Source organism: Callorhinus ursinus, unplaced genomic scaffold (assembly GCF_003265705.2).
Source record: "Callorhinus ursinus isolate GAN/ISIS: 27379988/994484 unplaced genomic scaffold, GSC_fseal_2.0 scaffold7, whole genome shotgun sequence".
NCBI classification, from domain to species: Eukaryota; Metazoa; Chordata; class Mammalia; order Carnivora; family Otariidae; genus Callorhinus; species Callorhinus ursinus.
The window spans coordinates 62,148,907-62,174,638 of NW_027397069.1; the positions used below are offsets into that span (position 1 = coordinate 62,148,907).

General features: G+C 35.2%; 1 protein-coding gene across 10 annotated transcripts in view; it reads right to left on the reverse strand.

Moving 5' to 3' along the window:
- NBEA (neurobeachin) overlaps positions 1 to 25,732 on the reverse strand; it is a 686,692-nt gene that overhangs the window by 384,571 nt on the left and 276,389 nt on the right. For 9 of the 10 annotated variants that reach the window (XM_073894686.1, XM_073894681.1, XM_073894680.1 and 6 more), the window contains 2 exons: positions 18,987 to 19,141; positions 16,620 to 16,746 (listed from right to left, as the gene is read on the reverse strand). In XM_073894686.1, coding sequence (XP_073750787.1) covers positions 16,620 to 16,746; positions 18,987 to 19,141 — 282 coding nt within the window. The remainder of the gene's footprint in view (positions 1 to 16,619; positions 16,747 to 18,986; positions 19,142 to 25,732) is intronic. The other variant, XM_073894682.1, reaches the window with a different exon arrangement.

A 25,732-nucleotide genomic window follows, 5' to 3' on the forward strand; every position in this document is an offset into this window, starting at 1 on the left:
GAGAGGGAGAGAGAATCTTAAGCAGTCTCCATGCTTAGCGTGGAGCCCGAACAGGGGCTCGATCTCATGACCTGAGATCATAACCTGAGCTGAAATCAAGAGTCAAGAGTCGGACACTCAACCAACTGAGCCACCCAGTCATCCCTGAAATATAATTTAACAGATTAGATGAGTAAATGCATCCTGAATGTCAGATTCTGTAATCCTATGACATACTACTAAACAGTTTTTCTCAAATATAATTTTTTATGTTATACTAATCAAAACATGAAGCTGAAAAAAATTCTTGCTTACTTAACTTCCTCATGATCTTTTAAATTAAAAACTGACATTTTCTCTTTCTTTTTTAAAAGAATGACATACATTTTCAAGTACATGAGTACAGGTGAAGAAAATAGATGAACTTACAGCAGACTAAGAAATGAAACCTAAATAGAATTCTTTTGCATGTAAGAAGTTTACTCTATATGGTAAACTAAATTCCAAATACACACTTTTCAAGTTTTAGGAAACGTAATGCTGGAATGTCTTTAGATAAGTATAAAAGCTTTTTATGAAGTGTATGTTGGGAAACTGTTAATTAGATGTGTTTTAGACAGAAAGAAAACAAAACAAACTGAAATGGAAAAATTCCTCCTTTCTAGTCAACTAGTCAAATAAAATATAAAAATTAACTATAAAATCAGGATATATGTCATTTAACTGAGACAGAACAAGAGACTTGGTGATATAAAGAGTAAGGCTAATTGTATTTCAAATAGGTGATATAAAAGTTGAAATAGTAAAACTTTTCCTAGTAAATAACAAATGTAATATATGATAAAAATTACTTTAACATGGTAGGTATGGTGGTGTACCGAGATCCCCCTTTAGGATAGAGACCCTTGTTCTCACGAGATCTTAGGAGGACCACTGGGTAGTGGCTCACAGTTAAATCCCTCCCCAGGAAGGGACCTGTCTTGCCAGAAGTTAAGTCACCTTACCAGGAACACTCTGCATTCAAACACTAGTGAAGGAGGAGATAGAAAGGCCCAGCTCCCTTGATTCAGTTGAGGATATGTCAGGGCCTTTCCAGTTTTAGAGCTTTCCCACAGAATGGCCACGGCTTCCCTTACAATTGCATCACTCTTCCTTGGACCAATCTTTCCATCTCACTTCCTTATAGGTGATGTGATTGAGAACATTCTCCAATAAACTATATGTATACAGTGTTCTGAGAAAATATTTCCTGGGGTTGTAGTCTGTTGATGTATGTTTTTAGTATAGTACTTGGTTCACACGATATTTTTTGAAAATACAAACTGAAAAATCATGAGTTAGGAATTCAGACTTTAAAAAAAATAGAGAACTTCCACTTAAGATGCAGAAAGCTGGAAATGGTCACCCCTACACTAATCACAAGAAGAAGACAGATAATCTATAGAATTATAACGCTGCTAGGACTCATCAGAGAGCTGAGGTTGCAGGGCAACCAACTAGCCTTGAAATCTGAAGACAGACAGACAAGAAGGAATGAAGAACTTCCTTCACTGGGGCAGAATGGAGGAGGAAGAAACAATGCGTACCACATAAACTGGTAAGAAGAAATCAGCTAATACTTTTACTAAATTGCTCAAGTCGAAGTGTAAGCTAACGTGAGAGAATAAAATCTTCAGAGCTGCAAGCCCAAGGGGAGTTTGCAGTAATTTGCAGGCTCTTCTCCACAAACCTCACCATTACTCATGAGAGAGACTGGGGGCAGCATGGAGAACTGAGAAACTTCCTTCACTGCTGCAGGCTAAGGGAGGGGAACATTGACTACTGCAGAAAAGACACAAAGCCCTGCCTGCTCCTTCTTCCCTATAACCTCTATGGAACAAAGGCCTTCTACATCTTAGAAAAGGACAGCAAACCCTGTCACTTCCAGGGTACCAGAGAGAGTCTTTTGCAGCTGGAGAAAGATCTCTATTCTGAGGGAGGACAGAAAACATCCTGAGTCCTAATAATCAGAGATTCTCCAACCACTTGGAAATGGGCAGGATCAGCGGAAAATATGACTTTCAAGACCCAGGACAATACCTGCCTAAAACCAAGTTTGAATCAAAACAACAGGAAACAACTCCATATCCACCGAACACCGGGCTTGCAAGTACCCAATAACAAGTAACAGCAGACTACTATTGTAAAAGGTGCCACAGTGCAGAGAACCTCATTAAAATGCTGGATTACAGGAAAGCCTAAAAATCAGGGTAGAATAGGGAACACTGAGTTAAACATCTGACAAACCAACCCCTAGATAAAGATAAGGAACAAGTACAAGAATTTAAGGCATGTGGTGCACCGAGAGTAACTAAAACAAGAAAACACAAACCTAGCTCAACTCCTGGGTAGAATGACTTAACCTACAGCATTAAAGGCCCAGCATAAGAGGCAAGCCCATTTCCAGAATAAATACCATGAATTTCAGTTATTACTATCCTCTATATAATGTCCAGCTTTCAACCCAAACGTATAAGACATACAAAGCAGATAAACTGACAAAGTCAGAATCACAAACCGATAGAATGAGAATCACAGATAAACCATGTTTTAGTATATGTGCTGCCGAAGCGAGAACCAGATAAACCATGTTTTAGAACTATCAAAGAATTTAAAATAACTATGATTAACATATTAAGAGTTAATTAATAGTTAAAAAGATAAGTCCACATGCATAAACAGATGGGGATTTTTAGCACAAAGTAAAAAACTGTAAAAAAGAAACAATGCTAGAAATAAAAAATACAGTAAAAGAGATAATAATGCCTTCAATAGGCTTATCAATAGACTCAATAAAATTAAGGAAGAATCAATGAATTTGAAGTTAGGTCAATAAAAACAGGCATGTTGAAACAAAAAAGAATAAAAGAATATGTATATAATGACAGAGAGAGAAGAGAGTGTGTTTGCAAGTGCACTTAAGAACTATGGAAGAGTATCAAATAGTCTTACATAAATGTCATTAAAATCCCAGAAGTAGAAATGTGGTATGTCAAATAATGGTTGCCCAAAGGTCCCTAAAGCATAATCTCTGGAATGTGTGAGTAGGCTATGTCATATGGCAAAAGGGACTCTAAAAATGAAATTCACATTTTGAACACTAACATAGGGAGATTATCCTGGATTATGTAGGTGGGCCCAGTGTAATCATATGAGCCCTAAAAAGCATAAAACTCTCTCAGTGGAGTCAGAGAGATACAGCAGAAGAGAAAGGCATAAAAGCTATTATCAGAAGGGGAAGGCAGAGAAGTCCCACGTGTGAGGAGAATATGATACATTGTCACTGGTCCTGAATGTAGGGGTCATATGCAAGGACTAGAAAAATGCCTCCAGGAGCTGAGGGCAGTCCTGGAATGACAACCAGCAAGTAAACAGAACCATCATTCTATAGCTGCTTGGCACTGAATTCTGCCAACAATCTGAATGAACCCGGTTTACTTCCAAACCCCCAATAAGGAATGCAGCCCTGAAAACACTGGGATTTTAGCCCAGTGTGGCCTGTTGGACTTTTAACCTATAGAACTATGACATAATAAATTGTATTGTTTTAAGCTGTTAAATTTTTGGCAATTTATTATGGTAGCTATAAAAAACTAATACAAGGAACAGAGAGAAAATGGGGAAGAAGTATGTTAAGAGATAATGAGTAAGAAGTTTCCAAAAATGATAAAGTTCCTCAAACCATGGTTGTAAGAAGCTCAGAAAACAAGTAGAACAAAAATTAATTAATAACCTATATTTGACATAATAAACTACTGAAACCTAAATATAAAGAGAAAATTTGAAGAAGGCTATTGGAGAATAAAGATTAATTACACAAAGAGGAACAAGGTAAGAATGACATTCTCACTAGAAAGTAGACAGGCCAGAAGACAGTGGCTATTTCAAATCCATTTAAAAAAAATCAGCCCACAATGCTATACTTTGCCAAAAAAAAAACAACCCCCAAATCTTTCAAAAATGAAGGTAAATAACTTTTCCAAAGAAACAAAAACTAAGAGAATTCATATATTTGACTTGCACTACATGAACCTTTAAAAGACGTTCTTCAAGTATAAGGAAAGTAATATCTGACATAAACTTATATCTATACAAACAAATTAAGAGTGCTGGAAATGACAACTGAGAGTAAATATAATATTCACTTAGTTTTAATTGCTGTAAAGATACTGGACATTACAGAGCAAAAAATAGTAGTGATGTGCTGTTTCTTAAAAAGACACATGGAAGTAAAACACAACATTAATACAAAGGATGAGAAAGAATAATTAAGAGTAAACCATTATAAGAATCTTATACTACACATGAAACAGTATAATACTATTAAAGACTGTAATAATTTATTAAAGATTTATATTGTAAACTCTAGGGCAATTCTGAAAGTGTTTTAAAGATAAATAAACAATAAGCCAATATTGGAGAGAAAATGAAATGATATAAAAAATACTCTTTCAATCCAACAGAAGGCATAGGTAGAAAAAGAAAGTAAAAGATGAAAAATAATAGTTTTTAGAAAACAAGTAGCAAGCTGATATTAATGCAACCGTATCAATAATAACATTAAATGTAAATTATATAGAACCATCAATTAAAGTACACATTGTAAAATTGATTAAAAAAAAAAAAGCTGGGTCCACTGACACACTAAGAAAACCCTGCTTTAAAAATAAAATTATAGGGGCACCTGGGTGGCTCAGTTGCTTAAGCATCTGCCTTCAGCTCAGGTCATGATCCCAGGATCCTGGGATGGAGCCCCGCATCGGGCTCTCTGTTCAGCGGGGAGCCTGCTTCTCCCTCCCCCTCTGCCTGCCGCTCTGCCTACTTGTGTTCTCTTTCTCTCTCTGTCAAATAAATAAATAAAATCTTTAAAAAAATAAATAAAATTATAGATAAGTTTAAAGAAAAGATAGGAAAGAGAATTGTCATTAAAACCCTAATCTGAAGAGAGCCAGAGAAAGGAACTGAAGAGGTTTTTATTGGAGGACATATTAGAATTTACATAATACTTGACTAATTTTTTTTTAAATTATGGGTAATATTTATTTATTTATTTATTTATTCATTCATTCATTCATTCATTTGAGACACAGAGAGAGGGAGAGAGAGAGAGCATGGGTAGGGAAAGAGGCAGGAGAGAGAGAAACAGGCTCCCCACTGAGCCAGGAGCCCGATGTGGGGCTTGATCCCAGGACCTTGGGTTCAGGACCTGAGCCAAAGGCAGACGCTTAACCATCTGACCCTCCCAGGCGCCCCTTGACTAATTTTTTTTTTTATAACTTGAAGATTACAAGAAAATCAAATTTCTCCATGATGTAATTAAGGGACAAAATAAATGGATATGACATAATCTAGTTGAAAGTAGTGATTAAAAAGAAAAAGAAAACTAAGCCATTTCAATGTTTATACTCAATTTAATTTAGGATAATAAACAAACTAGCTCTAGAAACGTAATTTGGATTTCGACTGTTAGTAATCAGCTGATCTTCCTGCTGAGAACAAAACTAGACAAAAACAAAGCCAAAACAAAAATACCTCTTTAAGGGCAATGGAGTGTTAACATAAGGACCAATTATTTGACCATGATCCCTAAAAAGAAATCCTAAAAGAAGTGATTTTGGCATTTGGGCCATTTTCCTCATATGGACATGGTTTAGAAGAAGCAGTTCAATGAGTCAGCAGTTGAACAAAATTTTAACAAACTTATGGGGAAAAACTGAAATTCAGGATCCACCAAAGGCAGGGAGAGCTTAGAAAAATTCCTATGATTCAAGTTGGGACCCTGAAGAATTACACCCTAGAGGATGGTAAACTAGAAAAAGACTAGCCCCATAACCTTGACTACATTATGTCATCTAGAATTGTTTGTGCCTACCAGAGGCAATGTAATTTTTTTTTCTGGAAAAATCCACCATTTTGTACCTTTATATGCTTTCATATACTAGGTTCTTCACACTAGAACAAAAACATTTATAACAATAAAGACATTAAAGTAGAGAAAAATATATTATCAAATACCAAGAGAAACACAAAATCATACAGATAGTCCAGAAGCCAAATAATGAAACAAAGACTTTAGAGTACCTATTTCTCATATATTCTTGAAAATTATGGACAAGATAGACAATTGGGAGAGAAAAACTATAAAAAAATCAAATGGAAATTCTAGTACTTACCAAAAAATTGAAATTAAGAATATAGAAGATTGGAAACAACTGAAGAGAGAATCAGCAAAGTGGACTAAGATTTAAAAAATACTCAGAATTAGAGAGTGAGACAGAGACAGAGAGAGACACACAGAGAGAATATGCATAAAGAGATAATAAAGAAATATATATGATATGTATATGATATATGTATAATTCAAGTCCTAAGAAAAGAATAGAATGAGTCAGAAGGAACATTTGAAGAAGTAATGGCTAAGAATTTTCTAGCCACTAATAAAAGTCATTGAATTTCATATTTGAGAAGCTCTACAAAGCCCACACTACATAAATACAAAGAAAAACCACAGAGCCTGAGTACATCATAGTACAACTGTTAAACACCAAAGATACAGACAATCTTAAAAGCAGATAGCAATGGTAGGGAAGACAGGGGAGTCTTAAATAGTCTTAAATAGCAAAAAGACTGGAAGTTATTTTTTTTAAAGGCACAAAAAGTAAAGAAAGCATAGAGAGAAACAAAAGCCAAAAACAGTTGAATAATATCTACAAAGCACTAAAAGAAAACAACTGCCAACCTAAAATTTATACTGGCTAAAAGTATCCTTAAAAAAAAAAATGAAGGTGAATTTCAAAGAGTTTTAGTCAAATAAGAACTAAGAGAATTCATAAGTGGCAGGCCTACACCAAATGAAATACTAAAAGGTGTTCTTTAAGAAGAAGGAAAATGGGGATGCCTGGGTGGCTCGGTGGGTTAAGTGTCTGCCTTTTGCTCAGTTCATGATCCCAAGGTCCTGGGATCGAGTCTTGCCTTGGGCTCCTTGCTCAGCAGGGATTCTGCTTCTCCCTCTGCCTGCCGCTCCCTCTGCTTCTTTTCTCTCTCTCTCACACACAATAAATAAATAAAATCTTAAAAAAAAAAAAGAAGGAAAACAATACCAGATGGAAATCAGACTTTCAGAAAGAAATGATGAGCAACAAAAAATAAACATTTGGGTAAATCTAAATAGACGCTGATGAACAAAATGGTAATTATACTCTGTTGTGGGGTTTAAAATTTTACAGGCACACAAACATGTATACATGTGTTCAAGTATGTTTGCAAAATTGGGGGTAAATGAAGTTAAACTATACTAACTTCCATGCATTGTCCAGGAAGAGGACTTACATAAACTAAGAATTAATGTTGCCATCTGAAGGATGATTACTTAAAACACTGTTTCTCAGAGTGTTTTCTTAGGACCAGCAGCATCAAGACCATTTAGTGTAATGGTTAATTTTATGCATCAACTTAAGTGGACCACAGAGTCCACAGATATTTGGTCAAATACTTCTCTGGGTCTGTCTGTTAGGGTGTTTCTGGATGAAATTCACATTTTGAATGGGAAGACTGACTAAAGCAGCTAGACCTCCCTAATATGGATAAGCCTCATCCATTCAACGGAAGACATGAATAGAACAAAAGGCTGAGTAAGAGGAAGCTCCTCCTGCCTGACCGTTGGGAGCAGGAACACTGATCTTTTCTAGCCTTCGGACTCAGACAAAAACATTGGCTCTTCTTGGGTCTTGAGTCTGCCAGCTTTGACTAGAACTTACACCATCAGCTTTTCCAGTTTGGTTTCTAGATTTGGACTGGAAATATACACTGGCTTTCCTGAATTTCCAGTTTGCTGACCACAGATCTTGGGACTTCTCACAGTCCACAGATATGCTGAATCAAAACTCTGGGGGTGGGACCCAGCAATCTGTGCTTTAACAAGCTTTCCATGTGACTCTGTTACAGGTGGCAGGTGGGTGTTTCAGAACCACTGCATTAAGGATAAAATACTAATAATAATGTATAACCCTCAACCTCACAGTTTCTTGTTACTTCTCTCTAGTGAATGTTTCGTTAGGAATATGAATAAAATTGATTGTTCACTACCAAGACTAGGAAGGAAGGAAGGAAAACAGCTAAAAAGAAAGCAAATGCAAATAATGAATATTAAGGAACAAAAAGGAGGGAATTTCTTACAGATTACAGGAATGTTAAAGGAATAAGAGAGTAGTTATGAACTACTTTATGCCAACAGAACCTTCCAAAATTGACACAAGACAAAATAGAAAATCTGGGGAGACCTGCACCTATTAAATTGAAATTTTAATTTAAAAACTTTCCCAAAAGAGGAGATGCAGGATCAGATGTCTTTGCCTGTGAAGTCTACCAGATATTTTAGAAAAAAACCCCAATAATCTTACATAGGAAACTCTTCCAGAGGAAAAAACTGCTTTTACAATTAAAAACCAAGTTGATTTCTTCCTAGGAATTCAAGATTTGTTTAGCATTTAAAAAATAAATCAATGTCATAGACCACATTTAGCAGAAAAAGGAGTATGCAAAAAATTAAATAAAAAATACAATAAAATTCAAGACACATAATCACAGCAACTCTTGGTTAATTATAAACACAAGAGATGTCTTATATTTGATAAAAGTATCTATGGTAAATAGGTAGGAGGCATCATAATTAATGATGTTCAAAGCTTTCCATCTGAGATGAAGAAAAGAACGCTTTTTCTAACCACCTTTATAGAAAATTGCATTGGAGGTACTTGGTGGTACTATAAGACAAGGAAAAGAAATAAAAGGTGTAAAGATTACAACAGGGGATAAAACTGTCAATATTCTCAGATGAAATGACTGTGTATGTACATATTTATTTAGAAAGAATCATAGATAAATAATTAGGAATAATAAGTAGTTTTAGGATATAAATAAATAAATAAATAAATAAATTTATTTATAAATAAAAAGTTTTAGGATATTAGTTCAGTATACCAAAATGAATTATATATGCCTTCAAACAATTAAAAAATGAACCATGAGAGGCGATGGACTCTGAAAAACAAACTGAGGGTTCTAGAGGGGAGGGGGGTGGGAGGATGGGTTAGCCTGGTGATAGGTATTAAAGAGGGCACATTCTGCATGGAACACTGGGTGTTATACGCAAATAATGAATCATGGAACACTACCTCAAAAACTAATGATGTAATAATGTATGGTGATTAACATAACATAATTTAAAAAAATGAAATTTATAAAAGAAATAATTTACAACATAAAAATATCAAATTCAATTTTTCACCTTGAAGGAATAAGATGGTTTAGAATTACCTCCCACATTATTAACTAGAATATTATACAAAATACAGAGAACAACTATTTTCAGACAACACAAGTAGCACAAGACCATAAACCCCAAGGAAAGAAAAAAAAAATGAAATGATTCCCACCATCATTCAGGTTTCTTGCATGGAGGTATTTTCCTTATTAGGACAAAGACAGAATCCAGCAACCATTCTGAGTTGACAACACTAAAACCATAGTTCAGGCAGGCCAAGACGAATAGAATTTGGAGGACAGAATCCCCAAGAGGAAAGAGTTATAAAGAGAAATAATTCCAATAATCAGAGTCTTTGCCTGAATAACAATCTATGTATGTGACACCTGAAAGCTCCCAAGGTTAGAATTAGAACAAATTCTGAGGAAAGAGCAATTATGAAGGAGCTATAACACAAACATTTCCCATAGCTCACACAGGACTGAGAAGTTTCTGTGTTCCTTCCAGCCAGAATGGAAAGACCTCATTAAATACACTGAGCATTCAGGAGAAATCCCAGCACACTTTCTTAGTGTGACAAAATTAGCCCAGGAATAAAGGCCACTCTAGACTTGGCTTTAAAATACCTTAAAACCATGCCTCATAAGGAGGAATAGCTTTTTGAATAAATAGTGCTTGAGCAACTGAACAATCATACTCAAAAATATAAACCTCAATATAAATCTCACTCACACCTTATATAAAAATTAGCTCAAGATGGGTCACAGACTTAAAAGTGAAACTGTTTATGAAGCCATGGAAATTTATGGAAAACATATGAGAAAATCTTTAGGACTTAGAGGGGGTAAGAATTCTTAGACATGACAGCATGGTAAGTTAGACTACAACAAAAATGCAGTTTTCCTCTGCCAAAGACCCTATTAAAAGGAAACAAGAAGCCACAGTCTGCAAGAAAACCAAAGCATATTTCTGAAAAAGGATTAGTATTTAGAAAATATGATGAACTCTCAAGGCTTAAAATTAAGAAAGCAATCCAATTATGAAATGGGCAAAAAACATGAACAGATATTTCAATGGAGAAGCCTTTCAATACTGATACAAAAAGCACAGAAAAAGATGTTCAGAATCATCCATTAGAACATCACAAATTAGGACCACAATGAAATATCAGTACCTATCTACCAGAATGATTAAAAAAAAAAGATTAAAAATGAAGAGAAACTGGACTATGTATACATTGCTGGTAGAAGTTTTTTTTTTTTTTTTAATAAAACTAATGAGGTACTTACCATAAAGCTCAGTAATCTCACTCGAGCACTTATTCCAGAGAAATGAAAACTTACGATTACAAAAAAAAAATGTTCAGTGCAGCTTTTTTTCATAAAAGCCAAAAACTGGAAAAAAAAAACTAAATGTCCTTTAATGGGTGAATGGTTGAATGAACTGTCATATATTCATACCATGGAATACTACTAAGAAATACAAATGGAAGAACCTATTGAACAAGTTGGATGGATCTCACAGCATTATGTTTAACTGAGAAAAGGTCAATTTCAAAATGTACCTCTGAAAAACCTACGAGTCAAAAAAGAATTACAGGGAAATGTAGAAAAAATACTGAATGAAAATTAAAACATTATAATGAAATTTGTTAAATACAGGTAAAACACTCCTTTAAGGAAAAGTTGTGGCTTTAAAAGCTCGTATTAGAAAAGAAGATCTAAAATCAATGATCTAAGCAAAGGTTCAGCAAATGTTTTCTCTAAAGGGTAAGATAGTAAATATTTTAAGTTTTTAGACAATACTATACAGAGGTTACAACAACTCTGCCACTGTAATGTGAAAGCAATCATAAGCGAATTATAAACAAATGATGTGACTATATGCCAACAAAAGTTTATTTTTAATATAAACTGGTGGCAAGCAATTTAGCCCATGGGCCATACCTTATAGACTCCTAATCTAAGTTTTCATCCTAAGAATCTAGAAAGAGAAAAGCAAGTAAGCCTCAAATAATGAAAAGGAGTTAATAAGAGAATTCAGTGTAATCGAAAACAGAAAAAAAATAAAGGAAGCTAATAGTTAATTTCTGGAAAAAATCTAATATTGAAAAATCAATAGCTATTCTAATAATGATAAAATGAGAAAAAGACATAAATTAAAATCTGGAATGAAAGACAGAACATCATTAGTGATCCTAAAAATATTTTATTTTAAAAAATATTTGAGAGAGAGTGAGCAAGAGAGAGAGAACAAGAGCTGAGGGAGGGACAGAAGGAGAGAGAGAAGCAGGCCCCCCGCTGAGCAGGGAGCCCGATGTGGGGCTCCGTCCCAGGAGCCCGGGATCACGACCTGAGCTGAAGGTAGATGCTTGACCAACTCAGCCACTCAGGCACCCTACAAATATTTTAAAGTAATAAAATATAAAAACTTTATGGCAATTAATCCAACAATTTAGATTAGATGGTTAAATTCCTAGAAGTCACAAATGACCAAAACTGATGCAAAAAACCCCCAAACCTCCCTAAAATGGAAATCTGAATACTCACTTATCCATTAAAGAACCTTAATTTGTAATTTAAAACTCTCCCATAAAGAAAATTCCATTTAGATGTGGCTCCATTGGTGAATTCTCAAACACTTAAGGATAAATATCACTAAAACTACAAATGACACTATCTTACACATTGAAAATAATAAGGAACCTACAGATAGTATTATAATTATTGAGTTGAGAAAACTTCTAAACTACCACAGTCTACTAAAATTAAGTGGATCAAGCAAAGCTGCAGGACATAAAGTCAAATACACAAAAATAAATTGTCTTTCTAGACACAATAAACACCCAATTAACATCTTTCATTTTTTTAGCACTACTGAGATATAATTGACACAGGCAATCATCAATTTTCTCTGTGTTAAGATAAATTTATTTGCATTTTGTATAAATGGAGACATACAGTATTGACTCTTTTTTGTTTGGCTTCTAATTCAAAATTGGAAATTTAAAGTAAAAAGTTTAATTAGAATATCATCAAAGACATGAAAAAAATACTAAAAATGACAAAAGCAAGCATAAGACCTTTACAATGAAAACTACAGTAAGTTGCTGAGAGAAGTTAAAGATCTCAATGAATAGATATAGACAATGTACATAGATTGGAGGACTCAATATTATTAAGACATCAATTCTCCTTAATTTAATTAAAGATTCAACACGATCTTAATTAAAATTGCAGCATCTTTTTTTTTAGAAACTGTCAAGCGCAAGCAAATTCTAAAATTTATAAGAAAATGCAAATAACCTAGCACAATCAAAGCAACTGTAGAAAGGTACAGAGTTAGAAAACTTGTACCACCTGCTTTGAAGATTTACTATAAAGCTCCAGTAATGAAGACAGTAGGGTATTGGCATAAGAATAGCCATATAGATCATGGAACAGTATGGAGTCCAGAAATAGATCCACACATAGGTGGTCAACTGATTTTAAACCAATGTGCTAAGGTAATTCAATTATGCTGAAAAACTGATATAAAAATGAATAAAAACAAACCCCAACTTTTTTCCAACCATATACATAGAAATTAAGTGAAAATGGATCACAGACCTAATCATAAAAGCTACAAACTACAATCTTAGAAGAAAATGTAAGAATATCTTCATGACTTTGGGGTAGATAAAGATTTCTTAGGACACAAAGGCACAAACCGTAACAGAAAAGATTTTCTGAAACAATGAACTTTATCAAAATCAGAAAGTTGCTATTCTTAACACTTTTAACAAAATAAAAATATAAAAGGGAAGAGAAAAATTATGCAGTCTGACAGAGGATATATATTCAGAATATATAAAGAACTCTTACAACTCAATAAGAAAAACAAGCCAATTTTTTTTAAAAAGCAAAGTGGTTGGGGGGTGGGAGGGATGCGGTGGCTGGGTGATAGACATTGGGGAGGGTATGTGCTATGGTGAGTGCTATGAATTGTGTAAGACTGTTGAATCACAGACCTGTACCTCTGAAACAAATAATACATTATATGTTAAAAAAAAAAAAAAGAAGAAGAAGATAGCAGGGAGGGAAGAATGAAGGGGGGGAATCGGAGGGGGAGACGAACCATGAGAGACGATGGACTGAGATTCTAGAGGGGAGGGGGGTGGGGGGATGGGTTAGCCTGGTGATGGGTATTGAGGAGGGCACGTACTGCATGGAGCACTGGGTGTTATACGCGAACAATGAATCATGGAACACTACATCAAAACCTAATGATGTAATGTATGGTGATTAACATAACATAATAATTAAAAAAATTAGAAGACAGAGAAAATAAAAGAAAAAATGAAAAAATGAAAGAAAGAGAGAGAGAGGAAGGAAAAAAGGGAAGAGATGGAAGGAAGGAGGATACACAGTGGTATGTAGGTAAATGATTAACAATTTAAAAACTGGTTCGGTAGTAAATACATAAATAAATAAAGATCAAAAAAAAAGATTTCAATGGCCCATAAGCACATAAAAAAAAAACCTTATCACCATTAATCATCAGGAAAATGGAAAATAAAACCAAATGAGATATGCTTACCCAGTCATTAACAATACCAGTGTTGACAAGAATGGAGAACAAAACGGTACTTTTAACATTGTTGACAAGAACATAATACAACCACTTTGCAAAATAGCAGTTTCTTACTAGGATAAGCATATACTTACTATACAACCAGGAATTTTACTCTAAGTTATTTACCCAAGAATGTATGTCCAAAACAAGACTTATACTCAGATGTCCATGGAATATTAAATGTCCACAGAAAACAAAAAGATATGGATGAATCTCAGAATCTGAGTGAAAGAAGATAGAAACAAAAAAAAGTATATTCTGTATGATTCCATCTATATGAAACCCTAGAAAAGTCAAATTTAAGTTATAGTATTAAAGAGTACATAAGTGTTTGCCTGAGGTAAAGATAATGAATTACATAGGGAGCAAAAGTGAACTTTCTGGGGTGATGGGTGGTTATATAGGTACATAAATGGAACAAAACTCATTAAAATATACACTCAAAATGAGTATTTTTACTGAGTTGAAACAATATAAATAAATGGTCTCAATAATACTGATTTGAAAACTAACTAGAAAAAAAGGATACAAATACAAAATATTAAAATAATCCTAAGAATAAATGAAATAGGAACATGTATATTTCTACCTAGAAAACGGAATATTGTTACTAGGAAAAATTTTGAAAAAACAAAGAAATGGAAAGAATATATGATGCTCATAGCTTGAAAATTTCAGTATTGAAGGAGATCTATAGATGCAATATAGATCTTCAGTTGCAATAGATCTATGAATTCCATTATAGTTAAAACTCCCATCAAGATTTTTTTTAATATGGATACTGACAAACTGATTCTAAATTTTAAATAGAAATGCTAAGTATCAAGAGTACCTCAGACTTATTTGAAAAAGAAAAGGACAAGGTAGAAAGATCTTACTCAACCAGATACTCATCTTTATTAAACCTAATTATGACAGTGTGGCACAAGGAAACACAGACAGGCAAATGAGGCAGAACTGAGTGGCAAATCAGAATCCAGCATTTGGGGGCACTTGATTTGTGACAAAGTGGCAGAGATGGAAGGAAGGAAGAGTTTTTCAAATAAATGATGCTGGGCCATCCTGACATCCGTATTACTCCTACCTCATTAAATTCACAGAACTCAATTCTGATGGACTGTACATATAAATATAAAAGACAATAAAGTGGCCAGGAGATAAGGTGGGGGAAATGTAGGCAAAAATTTCATCTACAATCAAAAAAGCACTAAAAAAGACTTGACAAATTGAGTTTCAGTAAAATTACAACTTCTGTGGACCCAAACAGATTCATATAAATGAACAGAAAAGTCACAGAATGGGAGAAGATATATATAAAACATAAAATCTTCAAAGGGACCATTTTCAAATGCATAAAGAACCTTAAAAATTACTAATAAGAAGAAAAACTCAATTTTTAAAAATGGGAAAGAGATTTCAACAGGCAAATACAAAAGAATAAAACCAAAAGACCAATAAATCTGTAAGAAGTTGCTCAACCCCATTAGTCACAAGGAAAATGCAAACTAGAAATACAATAAAATATTTTCACCAAAAGGGCTAAAATATGAGTGGCAGTACTAAGTACCATTAAAGATATGAAGAAACAGGAACTCTCATATGTTGCTGCTGAGTTACTAAACTTTCATAACCACTTTGGAAAACTATTTGGCATTATCTAATAAAACTGAACATGCACAATTAAATGAATCAGCAATTCTACTCCATGTTATTTACCCATCAGATATGCATGCAAATAAATGTGTGGTACACCCAAGAGTAATATACAAGCAGCATCACTGTGTAAAAACCAGCATTATCTGTAATAGTCTAAACCTAGAAAGTTCCAAATGCCCATCATCAGTAAAATTAATAAATTCCAGTATCCACCTACAAAGGAATAAAAATAAACTATTACTATATGCAACATGGATGAATCTCATAAACAAGGCCGGACAAAAGACGCTACAGACAAAAAAACACATACTGTGCAATTTCATTTACATAAAATTCAAAAAAGACAAAGCTACCCTCATATTAAAAGTCAGGGTTATGAATCTGGAGAGGAGCAAGATTACTGACAGGAAAAGGAACACAACGTGGGGGCTTCTGGGGTACTTGGAACATTATTTCTTGACTTGGGTGATGGTAACATGAGTGTCTTCACTGTTAAACTGAGCTTTTATACTCTGTTATTTGTGTACTTCTTGAATTTAAAATGTGAATACACACACACACACACCTGTGTATGTAATTTAAGACTGTGGACTAGTCTGTTCTAGGAATGCTCTGTGATGTGCTACCATAAATTTTTATCTATTCAGCACGATAAAAAAGATAATGTTTGTTTATACAATTACATATATATTATATATAACTTTGCAGATTTATTTTGAAAGTCTGTATTTTAAACTTTTCATCACCACTGCAAAGATGCACAATGTTATCATGTTATCATTTGTGCATGTTTTTTACTTTATTGGAAACAGTAACATGCTATAGGACAATGGATGACAAATTCAGCAGAGTTATGTCTGAACATCATTCAAGATCTCTGTTTAGGCTCTGAAATATAGTGGGTGACTTTTAAAAATACCAGAACGATACAATTATGAAATGCAGTCACAAAATGCATAATTGGCCCTTCTCAAGAATTCTTAACTATACCTCTGCATTTACCGTGTACTGTTTCACTGTGTTTGAGGATGGAGTTGTAAAATGAGTATAAACAGGTAGTAGTGTATACCTCATGTTTTCAGCTGAGTCTTCCGGCATTGGGGCGACAGTTTGTACAGCTGGAAGGTTTTTGCTGGTAGCACCATTCACAAAACTAGAAGAGGAGGAAGAGGAGGAGGACCCTGAATCCACGGCACCTGTTCCCAAAATAATAATTTTTAGCCTTAAAAATAAATTTATTTAACAAAATAATTCACTATATCATTACTATCTGATTTTGAAGATTTACTCATCTGAATTTCAAAACAGAATTCAACAATTAAAAAATCATTTTGCCATCAGTATGCTAATAACTCTTTATAAATAATAGCTGTTGTATTAAAATCCAGTTGATTTACTTATATTAATCTAACAGAATTACATAGTACAAATGGGGTATAAATAAAAGACATCAACAAATGAAAATAATTTTAGATAAAATGAGGCTGATAAAACAATTCCAATTTAGATGTGAAAAATTTGTTTTTATTGCTATATTGTAATATTTTTAGTTTTCACCATCTAAGATACAACTTACAACAAACAGCATAAACTTGTGGCACTGGAGCATCAAATACTTATTTTGATAAAATGAATGCTTTAAGAAGGGCTATAATGAATATAATTGTACCTGATTTTAAAATAATGAGTTCTCCTCAATGATATGAAGATGCCACTTTGGAACAGACTTTTTCTATAATACACCATGTAAGTATATTAAAGAGCTGTGGAGTTGAGGGACATCTAGTGTTCCTGAATATTATCTTATCTCACACTAATTCCTACAAAACTGAACTGCTCACTGAGATTTCTGCTGCAACACTTATATAGCATCTATTTGCCAAAATCTAAACTGGACAATGTGTCCAGTTTAGGTGTTGGCATACAAAATGTGTGTGTGTGTGTGTGTGTGTGTGTGTAGGTGTGTCTGTACATGTTTCTGAGGAGGATGTTTAATTACTTACATTTTATTTTCCACTGTAATATTATGTACTTTTAACTATCACTAGACTTCTTGCTATATCACTTCCTATATCTATTAATTCATAAAATAGAAAATATAAGAAAATATTATAACTTGTTTCACATGAAGATAAAAAAGGGGAAATTTAATTTTCCTTTAACCTATCTCTTAAAAATAAGGAATTATTCAGTAGACACTAAATGCAGATTTCTTTCTACTACACTCACGTATTTAAGAAATCTTAACATGTTTTTTGATAGAAGTTTTGGTAAAAGAAAAATATTTTCTATTTCTAGAAAGCAGAATGAATATAAAGAATAAGATTATAAACTGTATAGAAAAATTTTAAAGTCTTCAAACAAGCTGGATATATTTATTTATAATATAGATAAACCAAGGATGTTATGCCATCAATAATGTTTATTGCTACTATAAATATGCTTGATAGAGTATATTCTACTTACTACAACCCCATAAATGTGTTGTTCATGATATGTCAGCCTCAGGTGGTATGGTAAAAAAGATAGATACAGAAAGCACATAGAAGAGCTATGAAATTAATAAAAATGGGAAGAATCTAAGTAATGATAATAGATGGAAAAGTTCAAGGCTATACAGTTTGGAGAAGAGAAGGCTACTATAGTCAGGGAAGAAAAGTCAGGGATCATCTTGCGTTGTATAAATACCTAAAATGGAAATCACAAAGATTTGGGTAAGGATTTATTTAGCTAATAATCAACAGGAACATTTCTGGAAATTTACATAAATAAAGGTTATTTTAGGCAGGCTTTTGAAATTTTAGTGGTTTGGAATTTTCTGTTCCTAGCATCATTAGGAAAATGTTGGACAATGAATTGGATACGATTGTAATCTAAGTACATAAATTAATTCAATGTCAAATAATGGTTCTTATTCGCATGCATTTTTTTTCCCATCAAGTTGAGGTTCTTGCATATCGTCAAGGTTCTTAGGGGAGCTCTGCCTTTCCTTAAGAGGATTTTGCAAAAAATATACATTGAGATTCTACCAGGAAACGACACTAAATCTATTTTCTATCACTAACATATTTAGTGATATTCTTGATACCATTTACTAATTTTTACATATCAAACTTCACTGTTTAAATTATCTTTTGGTTTTGCTCCCCAAATACCTTTCAGCAATCTGATTTAACTCTGAAAGTAAATAGCACTGAGTTTTGAGAAGACTCAAAACAAAAACCAATAGTGTCCTTTAAAATGACCACTAAAAAATGTCTTAGAAGTACAGACAAATTCTGAAAGGTAGTATCATAAAGTAGAACCTTCTTAAAGATTATGATAATCCTAAATGAATAGGGTATTTTAATTTTTAAGATCAAATAAGCAGAAAAATGAAGATATAGAAAACAGAAAGAAAAAGATGAGGTATCACAAAAATATATAAGGACAATACCTGTTGTATTAATCATACTTTTTGGTGTAGCTCCAGTAGCCGCAAATATATTAGATGTACTGCCTGTTGGCAGCCCACTTCCAGCAGCAGTGGCTCCCACAGTGGTTACAGCCAAACTACCTGGAGGGGGCTTCTTAACAGGTACCACGACACTCCTACAAAGCAAGAAGTGATGGAAAAATAACAAACACAAGGTTTAAGATGAAATCCAACCCTGCTATGACATATACAGTCAACATTCAGTTGTCTTATCTTTTTCTTTTCTTTTTTAACTTCTGAGGCCAATTTTATTGGTGAAAAGGATATGGACATTAGCATATATTGTGAAGTGTGTTGACTTTAATTCATTTGGCAAATGCTTATGTCGAATTTGGAGTGTGCAGACCTTTCTTAAGATGGCTTGTAGGCTATAATCACGAATCTGGAAAAACTGGGAAAATGTGTGCTCAAGTTAGAATATTTTGCATCTGCAGTTTTTTTGTAAAATATGCATAAAATGTCCTTCTTACCCATATTCTATTATCCACATGTAAAATTGTCATAAAAACATAAAAACCACTCTGAAAGCCAGATTCTGAAGCTCCTTCATAGTAAAGATAAAAATTAACCAAGGAATACTGAGTAACATCTAATGCTATAGTAAGGTTATACTTTATTTTTCTGAAAAAAATTTGTTTTTCACAGTTGTTATGATGAAAAAGAACTTGATGATACACTTGATACAGTTAAAGATCTATTTAGCTTTCAAGCCTTGACATTTTCAACACAGGGGTTTCCCATGTTACTTTAGCATATTTAGATGAATTTCACACACACAAAATTCTGAATTTGACATTGTATTAACCTTAAATAATAAATGAGTATCATTTTAAAAGATAAACTATCTAGAATCATTAATATCTTTATTTCCAAGTAGTGAAGCTTCATTCTTCTCAAAGAATCAGGGTTGAGAGAGGTGGGAAGCTGGATTTGACCGATTTCTCATATTCTTTCTCAGCCTACAACTTTATATGCAACCTACTATTTCTCCTTTGATTATAATGGCCAAGTGGTTTACTAGAATCAGAGTACTGTACATTCTTGTCCTTAATACCATTTCTTCAACACTGCCCATTCCCTAACACATCAAACTATTCTCTGTCCTAACAATCTATTTTACAAATAATTTGCAAGTTTACATTTATCAATATGTGTTGATTAACACATTATGTCAAAATTGAACTTTTCAGCTCTTATAAAATCTTCTATCAGAGACTCAACATGTTCCACTTGGTAACTTATTCCATCCATACCAAAAGGCTTACCTAGTAGTCTACATAACCGTTGTGGGTACCCATTTCAATTCCATAAATACCCTAAAGTATACATAAAATTTTGAAGTGCATACAACTTTTTCTAGGGTGAGCAAATAATTATCTGGATTTCAAAAATACATCCACAAAAAAGTTAACAGCACCAATCTAAACTATTAACATATTCCACTCTCCTTCTAAATATGCTATTCATACAGATGCATACGTAGAGTCCTCTATACTACACACACTTTACCAACTGCATTTTTCTATCCTAAGAACATTCTTTCCATGTTTCCCCACACAATTTCACAGTTCTGTCCCATACCTTAAGACTGCAAACTACAAATAAGTAGATGATCCCTCTGTACTACATAAAACTCACACATACTCTAAGGTTGTAAAGGTTATCATCAAAACAGCACAAGCCAAGAAATTATTCAATCTAACTCACGTCAACAAAATGTTTGAGTGGTTAACTATGTTTTGTAATACACTGAGTGATATATAAGACATACCAGTGTAAATTTTTCCATCACTGAATTTATCCTATCTCAAAACCAGAGATTTGGGGTGTGCTCTAAGAGTCATTCGTTCATTCATTCAACAAATATTTATTGAGCACTATGATGTGTGAGGGGCGGTTCTAAATTCTGATATACAGAGATATATAGAACAGACACATTCCCTGCCTTCATGGAACTTATGTTCTAATATGGAGAGACAGAAAACACAATAACATGAATGAGTTAATACAGTATACGAGATGGAAAGTGCTATGAGAAAAATAAAGCACAGACAGGAATAAAGAGAGTTGCTAAGAGAAGACTCACTAAAAAATGCAGTATTTGAGGAAAACACTGGAAGGAGCAGGAGGAGCTATGAAGATATCAGAGAGGAGTGTAAGAGTGTCACAGGCAGATGGACCAGGAAGAAGGCTAGTGTGAGTCTAGAAGATGTGGAGACTTGTAAGAAGTGAGACCAGAGAAGAGGGGTTCTGATCAGAGGTCTTTATGGTCCATTTTAAAGCCATTGGCTTTTTCTCACAGTGGGATTGGAAGCCATTAAAAGCTTATGTGCAGGGGGGGCGGAGCAAGATGGCGGAGGAGTGGGAGACCTAGATTTCGTCTGGTCTCAGGAATTCAGCTGAATAGGGATCAAACCATTCTGAACACCTACGAACTCAACAGGAGATCGAACAGGAGAGTAGCAACAACTCTCTGAGGAGAGAAGCGACCACTTACTAGAAGGTAGGGAGTGCGGAGAAGTGAATCCGAGGCGATATTCGGGAGGATAGACGGCGGGGGAGGGGCCTCCGTCGGCCGCTTCTGGCAAGTGATAGAGCCGCGGAGCACAAAATCGGACCTTTTAGAAGTTGGCTCGGCGGAGGGACGTCGCTGCAGTGGCTAAGCGGGGGGTGGAATCCTCCCGGGACAGTGTGGTCTCAGGACCCTTGGGGTCACAGAGAGACCGGGGGTGCCTGAGTGCACCAGAGCTCCCAGGTATCAGAGTGGGGAAGCCGGCTGCAGAGACGGAGCAGAGTCGCGGGCTCTCAGCTCGGGGTGGCCATAAACTGTGATCTGCAGCCCAGTCGGGGCACAGCTCCTCCAGCAGGGACCCAGCAGGCGGCAGATCCGGGGAGACTCCCCTTCCTTCCCGGGGAGGAGCAGTGCGGGAACGCACTGCAGGGATCTGCTGGGTTTGGAGACTCCGCGCGGGGTCGGGTGCCAGAGATAGCAACGCTCGATCACAGGCTGGGTGAGAACGGAGTGCGGCCGGAGACCGGGGACACGGGAGTGACTGCTTTTCCCTGGGGGCACACTGAGGAGCGGGGCCCCGAGTTCTCAGCTCCTCCGGGTGGAGATTGGGAGGCCACCATTTTTGCCCTGGTCCTCCAAGGCTGTACCGAGAGCTTGCAGGGAACAAAAGCTCCTGAGAGTAAACCGGAGCAGCTTCCTTAGCCCGGACCGACAAGGGCGGGGCAATTCCGCCTCCGGCAAAGACATTTGGAAACCACAGCAACAGGCCCCTCCCCCAGAAGATCAGCACAAACAGCCAGCAAGCCAAGACCAAGTTGATCGATCAAGGAGAATGGGAGAACTCCAGCGCTAGGGGAATACTGCACATAGATTCATGGCTTTTTTTTTTTTACCATGATTCATTATTTTATCAAAGTGAATTTTTGTTGACTGTTTTTGTTTTATTTTTATTTTTCCCTTTTTCAACCAACATCTTATCAATCCCTTTTTTTTAAAAAAAACAAAACATTTTTTATTTTTCATTTTTAGAGTCATATTTTATCCCTTCATAGTAGTTACCCTTATTTTTGGCATATATATATAAGTTGTTCTCTCTTTAAAATTTTGAGGTACAGTTTCTTCTAACAGATCAAAATATACCCTAAATCACTAGTGTATGGCTTTGTTCTAGTCTCCTGCCTGATCACATTCTCTCCCTTTTTCCTTTTTTTTTTTCTTAAATCTTCTTTCTTTTTTCAAACAACTTATCTTACCAAGTCCTTTTATAAAATCTTTTATAATTTTCATCTTTACAGTCATCTTCCATCCCTTCATTGTATCAACCCTTATTTTGTACATATATGTCTTTCTTCCTTTAAAATTTTAGGAATCACTTTTTTCTAACAGACCAAAATACGCCCAAAATCTAGTGTGTGGCACTGATCTATGCACTAGCCTGATCATATTTGATCACATTCTGCTTTTTTTGTATTGTTCTGTTTTTGTTTTTATCCTTTTTTTTTCTTTCTTTTTTCTCTTTCTTTTTTCTTTCTTTCCCTTTCTTTTCCCCTGGTTTCAGGTCTTTTCTGATTTGTATACAGTATATTTGCTGGGGACGTTGTAAACCTGTTAGCATTTTGTTCTCTCATTCATCTATTCTCCTCTGGACAAAATGACAAGACGAAAGAAGTCACCTCAGCAAAAAGAACAAGAGGTAGTACCGTCAGCCAGGGACCTACTCAATACGGACATTAGTACGATGTCGGACCTAGAGTTCAGAATCATGACTTTAAAGATACTAGCTGGGCTTGAAAAAAGCGTGGAAGTTATTAGAGAAACCCTTTCTGGAGAAATAAAAGAACTAAAATCTAACCAAATCGAAATCAAAAAGGCTATTGATGAGGTGCAATCAAAAATGGGGGCACTAAATGCTAGGATAAATGAGGCAGAAGAGAGAATCAGCGATATAGAAGACCAAATGATGGAAAATAAAGAGGCTGAGTAAAAGAGAGAGAAACAACTACAGGATCACGAGGGCAGAATTCGAGAGATAAGTGATACGATAAGACGAAACAACATTAGAATAATTGGGATCCCAGAAGAAGGAGAGAGAGAGAGGGGCAGAAGTTATATTGGAGCAAATTATAGCAGAGAACTTCCCTAATGTGAGGAAGGAAACAGGCATTAAAATCCAGGAGGCACAGAGAACCCCTCTCAAAATCAATAATAATAGGTCAACACCCCGACATCTAATAGTAAAACTTACGAGTCTCAGAGACAAAGAGAAAATCCTGAAAGCAGCTCGGGAGAAGAGATATGTAACCTACAATGGTAGAAACATTAGATTGGCAACAGACCTATCCACAGAGACCTGGCAGGCCAGAAAGGACTGGCAAGATATCTTCAGAGCACTAAACGAGAAAAATATGCAGCCAAGAATACTATATCCAGCTAGGCTATCACTGAAAATAGAAGGAGAGATAAAAAGCTTCCAGAACAAACAAAAACTAAAGGAATTTGCAAACACGAAACCAGCCCTCCAAGAAATATTGAGAGGGGTCCTCTAAGCAAAGAGAGAACCTAAAAGCAGCAAAGAGCAGAAACGAACACAGACAACAGACAGTTAACAGTCACCTTACAGGTAATACAATGGCACTAAATTCATACCTTTCAATAGTTACCCTGAATGTAAATGGGCTAAATGCCCCAATCAAAAGACACAGGCTATCAGATTGGATTAAAAAACAAGACCCATCAATATGCTGTCTGCAAGAGACTCATTTTAGACGCAAAGACACCCCCAGATTGAAAGTGAGGGGGTGGAAAACCATTTACCATGCTAATGGACACCAAAAGAAAGCTGGGGTGGCAATCCTTATATCAGACAAACTAGATTTTAAAACAAAGACTGTAATAAGAGATGAGGAAGGACACTATATCCTACTGAAAGGGTCTATCCAACAAGAAGATCTAACAATTGTAAATATCTATGCCCCTAACATGGGAGCAGCCAATTATATAAGGCAATTAATAACAAAAGCAAAGAAACACATTGACAACAATACAATAATAGTGGGGGACTTTAACACCCCCCTGACTGAAATGGACAGATCATCTAAGCAAAAGATCAACAAGGAAATAAAGACTTTAAATGACACACTGGACCAAACGGACTTCACAGCCATATTCAGAACATTCCATCACAAAGCAACGGAATACACATTCTTCTCTAGTGCCCATGGAACATTCTCCAGAATTGATCACATCCTAGGTCACAAATCAGGTCTCAATCGGTACCAAAAGATTGGGATCATTCCCTGCATATTTTCAGACCAAAATGCTTTGAAACTGGAACTCAACCACAAGAGGAAAGTCGGAAAGAACTCAAATACATGGAGGCTAAAGAGCATCCTACTAAAGAATGAATGGGTCAACCAAGAAATTAAAGAAGAATTAAAAAAATTCATGGAAACCAATGAAAATGAAAACACAACTGTCCAAAATCTTTGGGATACAGCAAAGGCAGTCCTGAGAGGAAAGTATATAGCAATACAAGCCTTTCTCAAGAAATAAGAAAGGTCTCAAATACACAACCTAACCCTACACCTAAAGGAGCTGGAGAAAGAACAGCAAATAAAGCCTAAACCCAGCAGGAGAAGAGAAATCATAAAGATCAGAGCAGAAATCAATGAACTAGAAACCAAAAGAACAGTAGAACAGATCAACGAAACTAGGAGCTGGTTCTTTGAAAGAATTAACAAGATTGATAAACCCCTGGCCAGACTGATCAAAAAGAAAAGAGAAATGACCCAAATCAACAAAATCATGAATGAAAGAGGAGAGATCACAACCAACACCAAAGAAATACAAACAATTATAAGAACATATTATGAGCAACTCTATGCCAGCAAATTAGATAACCTGGAAGAAATGGGTGCATTCCTAGAGATGTATCAACTACCAAAATTGAACCAGGAAGAAATAGAAAACCTGAACAGACCTATAACCACTAAGGAAATTGAAACAGTCATCAAAAATCTCCCAAGAAACAAAAGCCCAGGGCCAGATGGCTTCCCAGGGGAATTCTATCAGACATTTCAAGAAGAATTAATACCTATTCTCCTGAAACTGTTCCAAAAAATAGAAATGGAAGGGAAACTTCCAAACTCATTTTATGAGGCCAGCATTACCTTGATCCCAAAACCAGACAAAGACC